Source organism: Uloborus diversus, chromosome 5, assembly GCF_026930045.1.
Source record: "Uloborus diversus isolate 005 chromosome 5, Udiv.v.3.1, whole genome shotgun sequence".
Classification (NCBI taxonomy): domain Eukaryota; kingdom Metazoa; phylum Arthropoda; class Arachnida; order Araneae; family Uloboridae; genus Uloborus; species Uloborus diversus.
In genome coordinates, this window is record NC_072735.1 from 90695412 (window position 1) to 90711876 (window position 16465).

Consider the following 16465-nt stretch of genomic DNA (forward strand, 5'->3'; position numbering starts at 1 on the left):
AAGTTCGAAAAGATCAACTTGAAGACCCCGACATCAAACCAATTTTGGAGTTCACGGAGAGTGACAGTCGGCGACCTAGCTGGCAGGACGTTTCCATTTTCAGTCCTGCAACAAAAAGATACTGGGCTTTATGGAACTCACTCCATTTACGGAATGGCGTGCTACACCAAAAATTGGAATTTGACGACGGCAAAACATCTAGGTGCAGTTACTACTTCCCCGATCAAGGATTTCAGATGTTCTGAAAGAAATACATAGTAGTGCGACTGGAGGACATTTTGGTGTCCTGAAAACCCTCAGTAAAGTTCGAGGGCGCTTCTTCTGGAGCAAGGCGAAGGATGACATGGAGAAGTGATGCCATTCTTATGACGCCTGTGCTGCTCGTAAAGGACCGAAGAAAAGAAGCAGAAGGAAGCTACATCTGTACAACGTTGGAGCTCTTTTCGAACGAATTGGAATCGACATCCTGGGTCCTCTATGAAGTATTGCTGATGGGAACAAATACATTCTTCTTTCCATCGACTATTTCACCAAATGGCTCGAAGCGTATCCCATTCCAGATCAAGAAGCTACCACCGTAGCAGAGACTCTAGTCCAACATTGGATCTCGAGATATGGAACACCTTTGTAGATTCATTCCGATCAAGGGAGGAATTTCATCTCTGCTGTGTTTAAGGGCCTATGTCAAATTTTCGGAATTGAGAAAACTAGGACAACACCACTACACCCACAATCGGAAGGCATGGTGGAGAGATGTAACCTCACAATCCTGAATAATCTCTCGCTTATGGTATCCAGAAATCAACAGGATTGGGACAAGAAGCTACCTTTGTTCCTGCTGGCCTACCGCAGTGCTGTCCACAAGACTACCAGATTTGCTCCATCTCAGATGCTCTTCGGACGAGAGCTTCGGCTACCTTGTGATATCGTCTTCGGTCGTCCTCCGGATGCGCCTTCATCGCCTGAGGAGTACATCCAGGATCTCTAGGCCCGGCTGGAAGACGTTCATAACTTCGCACGAGAGCGAATCAACATCGCGGCGGAGAAGATGAAGACCCGATACGACACAAGGTCTACTGGACATGAATTCATCGAAGGCGACTAGGTTTGGTTATGGAATCCCATCCGACGGAAAGATATATTTCACCCAAATTGCAGTCGCATTGGGATGGACCCTATAAAGTCCTTAACCGACTGAATGACGTCGTAGTGAGGATCCAAAAATCACCTAATGCAAAACCTAGGGTTGTACATTATGATCGGTTAGCCCCATACTATGGCTATAGCTCATGAGTATTTACGTAAACAACCATGGTTGATAACATAAAAGTTGTAGATAATTTTTTTTGCTTTTAATGTTTAGTAATATTTCTTGTTATTATTATGTTTCCTATGCATTATTAGTTATTATTTAATGTGTGTATTTGTGAACTTGTGATAGAAGTTTGGCATTCTTTCTGGGGATTGTACTGCCCGGGACGTGCAGTCCTTAGGAAGGGGGCAGTGTTACAAATTCTGTAAATAGTAATTATTGTAGTAACGTAGCTGGTAAATAGTTTCCCGTAATGAATATACAGCCCCTGTACATTCGGCTGAAGTATACGACCCCCTATTTTTTTCATTGATAAAATTTGTGAATGGAATAAGATAACGGTCTACGCATTTCGAGAAGCATTTCGAATGTTGTGGAATATTTGAGAGCTCTCTTTTCGGTGTGTATATAAGCCGTTACGCTGGATAAAAAGTGAGTTTCGATTGAGAATTCGAACTGAGAGTATATTAGCTCTGTTTATTGCGAGGCATTTCGCTGTGTTGTTTTTCGTATTTGGAAGTAAATACGTGTGTAACCGTTGAATTTACGGTGATGTGTGATATTTGCTTAATTGCTGATGATTAATTTAGCAGTTGTTGACGATCTTCCCTGTACATAGTGTAAATAAATTTCCAGTATTCTTAATCAAGAACTGTGTCGTCCTTTCAAGAAAGTTGGAAGTCGCACCGGATCCGTTACACTATATACATGATATCGATTTATCGTTTTCTGATTTACCTGCAATTAAAATACCATCAATTTGTAAAAATCAGAAAAATAAAGTATTGCTATCTTTTTCTCTCTCTCTTATACATACATATATACATTCTTACTACATCCTTTAAGTTTTAGCAGATCTAATCTGCATACTGGACTCACGTTTTACGTAATAGAAAACGCATAAAATGAGCTACAAAAAAATTATTTTCTGGAAAACAAGAAGAGATCCCATGCTGCTTTCTTTTTCATGATGTTTTACACATAGCCAGGTACCATAATATATAAACGGTTTTTTTCCTAGTGATGCTGTTTTGAATTAATTGCGATCAAAAAAGCACAATTTTTGAAAATTTGAAAAATATCAGAGCATTTTTCTCTTAAAAAAAATTCAACCTCAAACAAATTTTGTGCCATTAACTCTCTTCATATTATAAACTTTCAGTATATGTTTACATTTTTTTTCGGGGAGTGACTTTTTGGGGGAAATAACGCAGGTTAAACTTGCGCGAAAACGGATAAAATTCATACTTTGCGACCCCTTATCTGAAGAAAGCAACAACCCCCAACCAAAATAACTATGAAGTCATCATCACTAGATACAGTACAACCGATAAATATGAACATAACCTTGAGGTGATGTTTCTGTCAAGAGCTATAGCGCACTGAAATACGACTTTTAGAATTTTTCTGAAAAAGCGCTGCAAAACCTCCAACTTTGGGAATTTTTAACGAGCGAAAAATTTTTTTTGGAAGGCTAAATATTTCAGAACGTTCACTTCTCATGACTTACTTTGACATATAAAAAAATTAGGAAAATCAAAAATGGTCACTGCCAAAATTTCCGTTTTTTGTCTGAATTTCAAAATAATGGCTCTTAATATGCATATCGCGTTACACCATTTTAACTGCATAACATTTGTTTCTTACGTCAAACTGAACAATAACAATCTTTAATTGTAAAATGTCTGCATTCCTGAACTGTTAAGTTTAACACTCGATGGAATTCTAATCTTCGCTTTGTCAGTTTTTTTGCTCCTTTCTTTTTTTAACCGACTTCAAAAAAGGAGGTTATGATTTCGTATTGCAGCTTTTTATATGTGTTTTCGAATTATTCCAACACTACTGGACCGATTTGAAGAAAAAAAATTTTTTTTTTTGTTTGGAATTGTATACTTCCCAGATGGTCCCATTGTAATTTGGTCTGGATCTGATAAGGAGTTCCGGAGAAATCCAAGAAACTTTAAATTTCATACGTCATGGTCACGTGGTGTTGCTGTGATCGGTGTATTTTCACACCTAAGGTTTTGGCTTTCTCTTGAATTAATTCTTAATTCTCGCGGCACATGGATGATTAATTTTCGCAACGCTGAGCTGCCTGCTAATTTATTATTATAGGTGTTACTAATGTATTTATTACTGCGTAGCAAAGCAGTAAATTAAACATATTTTGCTACTTTAATAGTTGAATCAATTTCCTTAATATTTTATTTACTAATAAATAACTTTATTTAAGCACTAAAATATAAAGTTCTTTATTTAATATTCCAATTTTTAAATATATTTAGTGTTCAATTGAGGGGGAATTGAATACAGAACACCCCTCCCCCACGATTTAATTTATATTCTTTAATAATATACATTATAACTGTGTATGATTTCTGAAGTTTGACCAATATTCTAGATTTCCTATTTCACGATGCCGCCAGTTCAATTTGAAATTAGGGTTACATTAATTAGGGCTTCAAAAAAAGGAGGAGGTTCTGAACTCGTCGGATTTGTTTTTTCTTTGTACAATGTTCCATAAATACTCGAAGGCACCTGTACCCAGGGGCGTGCACAGGGAAGGGGGAGGGACACCTGTTGGCCCGTGCCGGAGCCTGGAGGGGGCCCAACATTTTTATAACTAGCGGTGAAATATAGGAGTAAACAATATGGAGAGGGGCCCGGAAAAGTAATTTGTAATGGGCTCCAAAATTTCTGTGCACGCCCCTGCCTGTACCGATAAGGAAAAGTCTTTTTTTGTTTGAAACAGCATAGTTCCTCGACGGTCTAATGTTAATCAAGTTCAGGTTTGATGAAATTGAAGGAACTCTTCAAATATCATACTCACATTTAAATCGATTTGTACTTTATTAACTTTGTATATCGGTCACTTAGTGAACTGGTTTTTATGCTTTTTTTACTTTCTTCTATATCTGATGTATAGAAGAAAGTACTGGATTCGTGCAAATTTTCGAATTTCGAATTTTGACGGATTCGAACGTTTTGAGGTGTGCTGAGTCCATTTCGACCATTTTTACTTTCTTCTATATCTAATATATAGAAGAAAGTATTGGATTCGTGCAAATTTTCGAATTTCGAATTTTGACGGATTCGAACGTTTTTAGGTGTGCTGAGTCCATTTCGACCATTTTTGGAAAATGTCTGTCTGTGTGTGTGTGTGTGTGTGTGTATGTATGTGTGTGTGTGTGTGTGTATGTATGTGTGTCACGTCTGTGTGTGACCAGTTTTTTGTGGCCGCTCTACAACAAAAACTACCGCATGAAATCGAACGAAATTTAGTACACATATGTGCCCCTATGTGAACTTGTGCCCATTAGTTTTTGGCGCGAATTCCTCCAAGGGGGGTGGAGCAATGGGACGTTTTTCGAGTTACGCGTGCTTGCTATTCCTCAGGAAGTTACTGGCGGAACCAAACAAAATTTGGTCCATATGTTGGTATTAACAGGAACAGGTGCTGATTCAATTTTGGTGTCAATAACTCAAACGGGGGTTGAGCTATAGAACGTTTTTTGTCGTCAATTGTGACTGCTGTATCTCAAGAAATAATGAACGGAATGAAAGAAAAATTTATCGGCAAGTAGCCCTTAGTGGGTATAAGAACTGATTTTATTTTTGTGTCAACAGCTAAAAAGGGGGTAGCGCAATCACCCGTTCTTTTTTTCCATTTTGAGTGCCCTATCTCAAGAAGTAATGCTACGTTCTGGTTGAAATTTGGAATATATGTGAATCCATACGTAAACAGGCTTTGGTTCTATTTTGACGCCGATCGCTCCAAGAGGTGTTGATTTTTTTTTTTGCGAATAAAAATATTTTTATTAATGCAACAATAAGAAAGATAAATCGTAATAGATTGTCGTCTGCGTATTTCTCGTGATTTTAATTGTATGGAAATGATAGGAAATATTATCTCAATGATTTAAAATTTTTAACTGTTGCCATCTTATGTTTGTTAACAAATAAAATATTTGTAATTAATTCAAGCAAGGCTTTTAAAATAACTTTCAATTTTCGCTCTTTGCTTTGCTTTTGCAATAATTCATACATTGGAATGGTCGTCAAGTTTTTGCATGCGTAATTTTGTTTTTGTTGGGAATATTGCTTCCTCGTCAAGCATGGGGAGGGATCAGAAAAAAAAAAAAAAAGAAAAATATAGAAGAAAATTTCGTGATGGCCACAACATACTAGTTTGAAAATGTCTGTCTGTCTGTGTGTGTGTGTGTGTTACGTCTGTGTGTGACCAGTTTTTTGTGGCCGCTCTACAGCAAAAACTACCACATGAAATCGAACGAAATTTGGTACACGGATGTGCCGCTGTGTGAACTTGTACCCATTGGTTTTTGGCGCGAATTCCTCCAAGGGGGGGTGGAACAATGGGACGTTTTTTGAGTTTTGCGTGACTGCTATTCCCCAGGAAGTAACTGGTGGAATCAAACAAAATTTGGTCCATATATTTCCCCTAACAGGTACAGGTCTTGATTCAATTTTGGTGTCAATAGCTCAAACGGGGGTTGATCATAGAACGTTTTTAGTCGTCAATTGTGACTGCTGTATCTAAACAAATAATGAACGTAATCAAACAAAAATTTGATTACGTTCATTATTTGTTTTTCAATTTTGTTCAAAATTTGTTGACAAGTAGCCCTTAGAGGGTATAAAAAATGATTCTATTTTGGCGTCAGCAGCTCAAAAGGGGGTGGCGCAGTGGAGCGTTCCTTTTTTCCCATTGTGAGTGCCATATCTCAGGAAGTAATGCTACGTTCTAGATGAAATTAGGAATAAATATGAATCCATATGTAAACAGGCGTTGGTTCAATTTTGGCGCCAACCGCTCCATGGGGGCTGATTGTTTTTTAATTTGTATGAATAAAAATAGCTTTATAATTGCAACAATAAGAAAAATAAATCGTAATAGACTGTCGTCTGCGTTTATCTCGGGAGTTTAATAGCACAGAAATGATCGGAAATATTATCTCAAAATGATTTAAAATTTTTAACTGTTGCCATCTTGTGTTTGTTAACAAATAAATGTTTGTAAATTTTTTAAGCAAGGCTTTTAAAATACTTTTCAAATTTCATTCTTTGCTTTGCTTTTGAGATAAATCAGGAATTGGGATGGTCGTCAAGTTATGGCGTGCGTAATTTTGTTTTTGTTTGGAATATTGCTTTCTCGTTAAGCATGGGGTGGGATTAGAATTATAAGAAAGATATAGAAGAAAGTTTCGTGATGGCCACAACATACTAGTTTGTTTAGTGGTGGTTTTGTTTAGGGGTGGTCTAACTTAGGTTCCAAATCTTTGATTTACACGCGAAATTAGTCTTTAAAACTAAACCTATTCAGTTACGTTAGGTAGTAGTTTATAGGAAGCCCTGACTTCAAAAGGTTATTAAAAATTAAGAGATCGTATATAATTAGTTAGGTATTTAAAATAATTCATCGTATAGTAATTTAAATCAGTGTTTATTTTATAACTCGGTGTTTAGTTTAGTTGATTTTTGTATTGGAATTGTAAAATAAATTTCATTTCTATGTTTGGGTAGGTAATAGAATGTCAATGTAATCAGTTATGTTTTGCTTTTTAGTTCCTGGGTATTTTTTGAAGGCGGTTTTTTTTAATTCAAAAGTAATTTTCATAGTTGTAGAATATATGATTGCTTCTTCAAATCTGTACTTCAGAGACAGACTAGTGTAGGTCACATAATCGCTACTTTACAGGAGAACAGAAAAACGGTCGCTTGGTGCACACAAAGGATTGAGCTCGCGCTTTCTTAAAAAGGGTCTTTTTTTTTTTTTTTTTTTTTGATTAAGTTTATGCAGCTCGATGCAGAATGGGATTCTGCATACAATTCACTAATGAACGGAAATTCGCAATTTTTAGACTTACGTTAGTCTGACTGAGGAACAGAAATTAATATTGCAGATTTTATTTCGAGTTATACTTCATTTCGAGTACGTTTTGTTACTCATGTAAATATGTACTAGTGGTACCCGCACGGCTTTGCCCGTAGTAGAAAATTAAAAAGTCATTTGGTTCGCCTGTATATTTACAAATAATGGATGATGATTCTCGCCAATTTGCTATATTCATTTGCTCACCCATGTTATGGTAATTTGCACGTCCACGTTAGGGTAATTTACTCATCCACGTTATGATAATTTGCTCGATAAAATGCTCTTAAAATTGGAATAGAAAAATAACAAAATCGAACTTTGGAAAAATCGCTTCGAGGTGCTCCGCCCTATGCTACGAACTAATTTTGTGCCAAATTTCATGAAAATAGGCCGAACGGTCTAGGCGCTATGCGCGTAGCAAACAAAGATCCAGAGAGTTAGACCATGGCCCCACTGAATGCGCTGGCGCTTACCAGGCCTTGACAATTTTTGACTTTCCTGTGTTAAACCGGGGCAACTATTTCTGCACTTGAACATGGCCACACTAGATGGAAAAACTTCAAAACTTCATATTTGCCCATTCTGACCGCAAAGAGGCGCCACAAGCCACGGTTGCATCAACCAATCAACGACAAGTTTCAAAGCTTGTTTATTTTAATTAATAAATGAAACAGAAAACAAACATTAATATTTCGCAAGATGCTCAGAAATATACCGAATCAACCAATTCGAATGGAATCAGTAATGTTATTCAGCTGATTATTTAATGCGTAAATTGAGCATCTAAAGTTGGTTTGGCAATTTCTTTTAATTTAATTTTACATGCTCATTTATAGTTTGTGCTTCATTTGTTAGATTATTTTACGCTTAATGGAGAAACTTAATTATTCAGAGGATTATTTTTTATTTTAATGGACTTTTTGATTTTGTTTCTAGGCTTGCTTCGCTTATAAGTCTTTAAAAAGACAAAATAGTTCATGGTATCGCCAAATAAGTACTTTATATGTAACTTGAAATAGTCCATGACAATAAATAAAATTGAAACTAATCGCCACCTTAAAAAATGCACCGCTACGTACCTATAACGGAAAATTACCCCCCTCCCCACCCTTTTTTTATTTTAAGAAATGCTAGATATTTAGAGCTGCTCCTAATGTTATACAATTAGAAGAAGATGACAAAAATTTGTAAGCAGATCTTAGACTCCTGCGGATTCTTGACGATCTACTGTGTGTGTGTATTTTATTTTTCCAACAGAAAATTCATATCCAAATTTTCGCCAAACTTGGCGATCAAATATCTTACAAAGTTTCTAGTTCAAAGCTCCTTTCTCATTCATTTTTCAAGTGTAGAAAACAGTTTTTTTATGACTAGAATTCAATGTTTACGGGATTTTACATCGCTAAATATTTTAATTTTCTTAAAAATACAGTCGATTTGCGATAACTCGAAGTCCGAAACATTACTATAACTAGAAATTTTTATCAAGTCCCTACTTTTTTGTCTTTAATTCCATTCTAATTATTATAAATAACTCGAAGTTAACTTCTTTCAACTCGAAGTTTTTTCCAGGATTACTCGAAATTTATTTCGAAAGAACGAAAAAAAAAAAGAAAGAAAGAAAGAAAGAAGTGACTATGGGAGAATAATTATTTCACCTTCATTTCCAATCCGAATTTGAAACGAACGAAGATGTGCACATTTCCTGAAGTAGAATCAGCTCTATTCAAGCGGTTCCAGCATGCTTTTGATTTTTTTCTATCAATACATTTGATTAAATTGTGCATACTGTGCTAAAAAACTTAAGTTCTATAATTTTGTCTGTTATATGTACATATTAAAGCATTCGATGGTTTTTAGTATTAAAATATCAAAAACCAAAACTATCGTTAAGTCAAACTTTCGATAAGTCGAAGTTTTCCATCTTTCTTTTTTACATTCGAGCTATCGCAAATCGAATGTATGTTTAAAAATATCTTTAAAATGGCAAATAAAAAAAATCATATCATTGTTTTGCTTTTGCAAAGACAAAATAAATTTTGTACGGAACTCTCCCCTGCTAGAATTTTACAAAATATCAACAGTGTTGATATTTTGTAAAATAATCTGTTCCACATTTTTTTAAAAAAAATTAGTTTCACAAATTCATGTGTAGATATTTGAGGAGTTTCTTTCCCTATTGCATGTATTTGTTAAATGTTAAAAATAAATTTTAAAAAATAATAATAATTTGAATTTTGGCTGCTTGAGTTCGAATAAAGTTATTCATGATCATGAATTGCAATAGGATCCTACTCGTTGGGTTTCTTGTTTCTACAAATGGAATGAAATGGAAATGACCAAGAAATTTGCACCCGTCATAATATGACTGTTGATTTTCTAGAATAGGTAATATGAGTCTGTAAATAAGATAAATATTTTATGGCCGAATCTGACCTTTATCATAAAAATTATTATTTGCGTGAACACTTTATAACAATTGAAAAATATATTGAAGTAATAGCACCTGGGATGCTAACGGTAAGGTGGGAGCCTGGGGGTGGGGATAGAACCTGAACTAAAGTGAACGCTCTCCGATCTGTGCGCCTTCCGATGTGTGTATGTACACTCAAACCTGTTTTTGTGCGGACTTTTTTTTGTGTAGTTTATAAAAATTATTTATAAAACGAGCGAAAATTTTTAAGGGTTTTTTTTTTGAAAGAACATTTTTAAAATCATAGGATCTGACCATTTTTTAAAATAACTTGACTAAGTTTAATATTTAAAAAATAATGCATTAATCGGTGCGCTTTCATTGTTTACGCTTCTGCAGATGACATCACAAATGATGAAATGCCATTCACTGATGTCACTCACAGAGCACAATATTCAATTAGTTTCTTTACTCACAAGTGTTGGCAACTATATGATTGATAGTAAGCGTAGAGTGCAATATGTAATTCGCTTCTTGATCATCATAACGTAGAAACGCGGTAGACAGATGCGCCAAAATACATCATTTGTGACGTCATAAAGACCACGCCTTATTTTCAAAATCAGACATTTAACAAATTAAAAACTAAGCTACGGAAAAATGAAAGCTTTTTCTAGCTCCATGTTATTTTTATTTATTTTTTGATTATGCTATGAATTTCCTTTTGTAAGGAAAAAAAATCTGCACTTTTTCGAAATAGCTCTTGTGCACTAAACATTTGTGCATCTCTATGCGTATTGTGCACTAATATACTACTAAAATCTACACTAAAGTTATTATAACATGAGATGTGTTAAAAATGGAAGGGGAAAAAGATAAATTACATTATTTTGGTGTCGGTAAAATATTGGTGCGAGAACCACAGACACGTCGTAGAACCATGTATTAGTCACACTCTGATTTTGAATGTTTTTAAAATTATGTAAATGGTTCATTTTCTCAAATTGCCATCATATTTTTAACTTTTCTATTGTTCTTCATTTGAAAAAGAATATTTCTAATCAGGCCTGTCAAGTGGGGATATCACGGGGGGGGGGGGGGCAATTATGACACCCCTAAATTTTACAAACATACTAAAATTAGACATTATGCTTGTTTTTTTCCCGAACACAAAACCTTTGCCCCCCCCCCCCCCCCCCGCGAATTTTTAAATGTCGGACCTGTTCCCAAGCGTACATTTTTAATTAAATTCTATTCGTTGTAAAATATACACTACATTACGAGTGAAAAGAATGGCAATTGTTAACGTAAATTCCTATACCCCCCCCCCTCTAATCCCCATCAAGGTCAAAAGGGGCAATGAATGTCTCTCAAGTTTTGCGAAATGAATGTATTTACAGATTGCGGAGCGTGTTTTTTTTTCGATGTAATTTATTGAGCAGAAAAAAAAATTCGCATGTAAATGAGCATGTAAAATTAGAAATGAGGGCTGCCTGCCATATATCATCAATCTTAGAACTGTTGTATCCAAAAAGGAAACCCCAAGGGATTTTCAATAAAAAATTTGAAAATTATTCAAAGCTTTTAAAAAAAAAAGTTTGAAAAAATATATTAAGAATTACGCATTAATATTAAAAAAAATCATATGTTTTCTGTGTTTAGTTAAAATTTTTTATTACGCGTAATTTTTGATATAATATTAAAATAATGACAAGAAATGCTCTTCACCTTTGTAATACAATGTTTATTCAGCACTTTTTCTCTTCATTCCTTTTTTTGAAATTGAAATTTTCGTCAAATGACGTACGCCCGACAATAAGTCGAGAAATCACGTATTCACAGATGCCAAAGCGCCAACGCTCACAATCACGCCAAGTGGAAACAAAAACAGGGGTAGCCAGTGGCGCCCTCTTTGTTGCCATGAGTTTCAGCGATTGCCACGGCCGTTAAGTATTCAGTGGGGCCATGGTTAGACACACAGACTTTCAGCTTTATTAAAGCCTTTTAATAAAGATAAGTTAAACATTAGCGAGGTTTGAATTTGAGTTCAGTCGCGGAACTGTAGTATCGATGGCAGTGTGAAACATAAACGTGTCTTTTGATGAGGGTGCAGCTAATGAGTGTACATAGTGTAGCAAAAGCTAGTTGTTTTTCTTACATTAAAACTATACTGGCAAAGAAACACCTTTTACAAAATTTATTTACCTTCAACGAACTTTAAGGCGAAAAGTTTTTTTCCCTGAATTAACAGTGCTCTGGTTAAAAAAACAACTTTTACAGAATTCATTCATGCTTTTGGTCGAGCACTACTATATCAGCGTTGCTCAACATTTTTAAACCGCAAACAGGTAAAAATTTGAAAAAAATTCACGGACTGGTGGTTTTTATTATTAATTTATTCATTGTTTTCCTGCAAAAATAAATTTTGTAAGACTGTTGTACTTGCGATCAATTTCAATAAAAATGGGTAACAAAAGCAGTTTAGTGACGTAAAGTATCAAAATTTTTAAATATCTTCCCCCTCCCCCGCCCCCAAAAAGACAGGTCTCCCCATGACCTTACATGTATTATAGGGCCCTCTTCCTGGATCATAACGCGGGCCTCTTCCAGTTCATTTAATCTTTGAATTTAAACTTACAGTACAATATCGATTATCTTGACCAACTGGGCCAAAGCCAATCCGGATAGAGCCGCTACATAGACAGACCGACGCATCAGCTTAAGTTCAGCCATTTTGGATCGGATTTTTCATTGTTGCACTGCTTGGGTTACCACAGCACAGTTTCGGGATTCGCCAAATTTGCCGAAAATAATACTTTATTTCATAAACAATTCACGTTCCGCTAATAATCGCTAGCATTGAACAATCACCAAACGCGAACAATCGCCAGAAATTACAACCAATCAAACTCGCGCTCCGATCCAAAAAGGCTGATCTTAAGCTGATGCGCCGGCTCGTATATATAGGGGCCTTAAATCCGGATGACCAGGAAATATGGATAATAAGCAAACAAATCTTTGAATAAGAAAACATTACAAGTAACTAAAATTAAAAAAATTTAAAACCCCCGACTGAGTTGCAAATGTAAAATCAAGAGGGAAAATTGAAAATCCTTTTAAGAGCCTTACGCTGTTAAAAATCAATTACGAGTATTTTATTTGTTTTCAAATAGTAACTGGCACCAGATAAAAATTTTAAATCATTGCGTTATGTTTAATTTCCTTGTATTTGTAAGGTTTTCAAAATTAATAATCCTCGCTAATAAATCTAATCATGCGTAATGGAGAGTAGGGACTCTGTGTCCACACCTCATCACAACACCGCGCCTAGGCACCAAAAGAAGAAGAAAAATTTCCTTGTCTGCCGACAATGAATACGGTTACCAAGCGTGTAAATAAAGGCTTAGCCGTACTCAAAATCTGCTTTAAAAAAAGTCATAATTCGAATTCTATATAACATGAAAGTTCCAAACACATTGTATCAGACGCAGAAAAAAAATCTCTTTATTTTAGCATTACATTTTTAAATTTTTAAATATTTTTTCACTGCAAAAATCGTAAAAAACCTTTTCGAGGTTTTTAAGTAACATCTTCGTTAATTAATGTCATTCAAAGACTCAAGCTAGCTTAGAGCACTCTCGATCAACTCCAAAATTTTTCTGTAAAATCGGTCCATCCGTTTAGACGATAGAGTGCCACAGACAGATGCACAGATACACAGAAACGTCAAACTTAACCTCCTTCTTTTGTGTGTTGCGGGTTAAAAATACATATAAATAATTTTTCACATCACTTCTTAAATTATTCTATTGTGTTTTGTTTCAAGCGCGAGAGGGGTCTGAATGAAGCACGGTTACACAAATGCTTTATTACCAATAGATCGAAATGAAAACCGAATATTTGGCATGCTTAATGGTTGCGTTCTTGCTGTCAAAATTAAGAGTTTTTATTTCTGCACATTTCATTTCAAAAAATCAACAAAATGGACCCGAATAAACGATGTTAAGTCTGTACACATATAGTAAGTTTTATCTCATATTTCTCATTCCGTTCCCCTTTTTTTCCCTGGCCCCACTGCTTCAGTGGCGGATCCACAGGGGGAGCGCTTAGGACGATCGCCCCCCCCCCCCAAAAAAAAAAGAAAAAAGTTTGTAAATTCGAAAAAAATCCGGGAGAAGGTCTCTAACCCTTCCCCCCATTCCGCCCAACACATCACAACAAATCGCCTACAACTGTATTTTTACGACTTTAATTCCAAAAATTTTCCTCTCGCCAATGTCAAAAAAATTTGAATTTTTTGGAGCTTCAATTTCGAAAAAATCACCGGGGAAGTTTTTTTGAGTTCCATCCCTTTATCTAATACTGCCAAAGTTATAGTAAAAATTACGTTTTTAAGACTCCAGTTCTAAAAAACTTCCACAGGATAACTATAAAAACCTCACCCTTTCCTAACATCACAAAACAATCTTAAACAATGTTTTTAGAAATTAAATATCAGCATATTTCCGGGCTGTGGCACATCCAGAAAAATTTTCTGGGAGGGGGTTTTTGAAAACGAAAAATGTTTTTTGCTTTCTTTCTCCTTCATTTATAATGCGAAAATATTTTTCAATACAATTTTAATTAAGCAGCTCCTGTGGCTTAGTATTTATTCATTTATTTTATTCGCTTAAAAAATAATTGCCAACTAGTATATTGATATCACAATTAGGATGAAATGAAGAAAAGGGGGGGGGGGGGTGCGTGAACAAGAATAATAGTTTTGATTACCTTTATTTTAAACTTATATTTATTTTTCGTGAGATCATTCAAAAACTCTTCTTTTTTATACATCAATGTCTTTATGAATGTCAAATGCTTGCTAATAACTGTTTTTTTTTTTTAAATGAGAGTCAGGAGGGTGCCACAAAAATAAAGTATGGTAGGATTTCTCTCTCTGCTAAAAAGGTTTCTCTATAAAAGAGATTTCTGCAGTGCTGAAAGTGCTGATGAGCATGATCTCCTTTTATGCTTTATTAAGACCATTTTAGCCCTCTTATAAAAGTAGGGGGTGCTCATCACGAAATATTACTCGTATGTTTAAGGAAATTAGAAAGTGATTTGTGATTGCTTCCCCGATCAATAAGCAGTAAAATATTTTGTTAAAACCTACCTCGCTTGCCCATGTCCTTTTTTTCCTCACCTTTCAACATTGTTCAATGATCGTCTAAAAACTGCGTTTTTTTGGATCTTCTACATCGAAACATTTCCCTGGAAAAGTTTTGAACTCCATGTCTTCTAATACTTCATCAAAGGTGGTCCACCAATTGCGTTTTTAGGACTTCAATTCAACATCACTAAAGATATCTAAAGTTGCGTTTTTGAAGCTCTAATATCAACAAAAAAGGCTAAGGGCAATTCCCGAACCTTATCCTTTCCCTTCAAGCCATCAAAAAGGACAAACAATTGTGTTTTCGAAAACATAACCTTAAATTTCATAAATTTCCGTAAAGGGACCTCATCCTCCCTTCCTCCTATTAACCACCAAAGTGTCTAAAAATGCGTTCCTAACAAACATTTTCGGGGAGAGCCCGCAAACTCTTCTACTTATGCACGAATATTAAACAGCTCAATCAACAAAACAAATCCATAACTATCTTCAATTTCACAAATGCATTTTTTCGTATTTCATTATGTTTGGTACGAAAGCTGGTAAAAAGAGCCATCTTGAGTTTTATTTTTCCCCTATTTTTTTATTCTCGCGGTATTCGAAGCACTTATAACTTTCCTTCAAATTTTTTTAATCAAATAGATTATTCGAAAAAACAAAACACGTCATGCTTTAGTTCTTATAACTTTTTTTTTTTAATTTTCATTAGTCGCCCCCCTCCTACATTGCATTACTCATTCGCTCCTCCCAACAGGATCGTCTGGATTCGCCACTGCATCGTTCGTGCCTCTTGGCCTCCCCATGTTGGGGCCATGGCTTGCCCATTGAAGTAGGAATTAAAGTAGAAAGCTCTCGATCAGTCCAACCCGGTCAAAAGCTATTCATTGAAAAGTACATCACTTCTACCAATCGTGTAAAAATCAATAGAAAAATCGTCTGAAATACTCACTTCGTCCTCGAGTTCTTGAGTGAGTACAGGAGGGACGTTCAGTAACCATTCCTGGAGCACTTTCTTCGTAGCCCGAATGTCGTCAAATTGAACCTCTAAACGATCCAGTTGATCCACTAGAGCCCTAGAATACAACATATAATCTCAAATAAGCCTCGTTAAATAAGTACAAACATAAATGAAAATATTTTAATAGGGACGATGTCGACGAAGGTGCGGGTAAATAGAATAAAATTACTTCTGTGTAAGCTCATTTGGGTTTTGATAAAGCTTGAGTTACGGGGTGGTCCAAAAAAACATGATAGAAAGTAAGCGATTATTGTGAGTAAGAAACATCCTGCAAAAGAACATGGAAACTATTGCACTGAATGAAAATATGACGCTTGGCATACAAGACACTCGAAATGTTTACCGTCCCCGACCATATTTATCTTTACTAATAATGAAACTGAAAGTCTGTGTTTATGGATGGCTAGATGTCTGTATCTATGTTACGCGCATAATGCCTATACCGTTCTGCTGATTTTCATGAAATTTGGCACAAAATTAGTTCGTAGCATAGGAGCACCTCGAAACGATTTTTCGAAAATTTGATTTTGTTTTTTTTTCTATGATTTTATTTTTCCCATCATTGGTGGCTTAATTCCTAAGCACCGATCGAATTACCACACCATGGACGAGTAAATTACCGTAACACGGACGAGCAAATTACCATAACATGAACAGGAAAATTAACATAGCATATTGGC

The 16465-nt window shown here is 35.4% G+C and overlaps 1 protein-coding gene across 1 annotated transcript in view; it reads right to left on the reverse strand.

The window, feature by feature from the left end:
- Positions 1-16465, reverse strand: part of LOC129222601 (uncharacterized) — a 62950-nt gene that overhangs the window by 20994 nt on the left and 25491 nt on the right. Inside the window, exon 6 of the mRNA XM_054857116.1 lies at positions 15717-15840. Coding sequence (XP_054713091.1) covers positions 15717-15840 — 124 coding nt within the window. The remainder of the gene's footprint in view (positions 1-15716; positions 15841-16465) is intronic.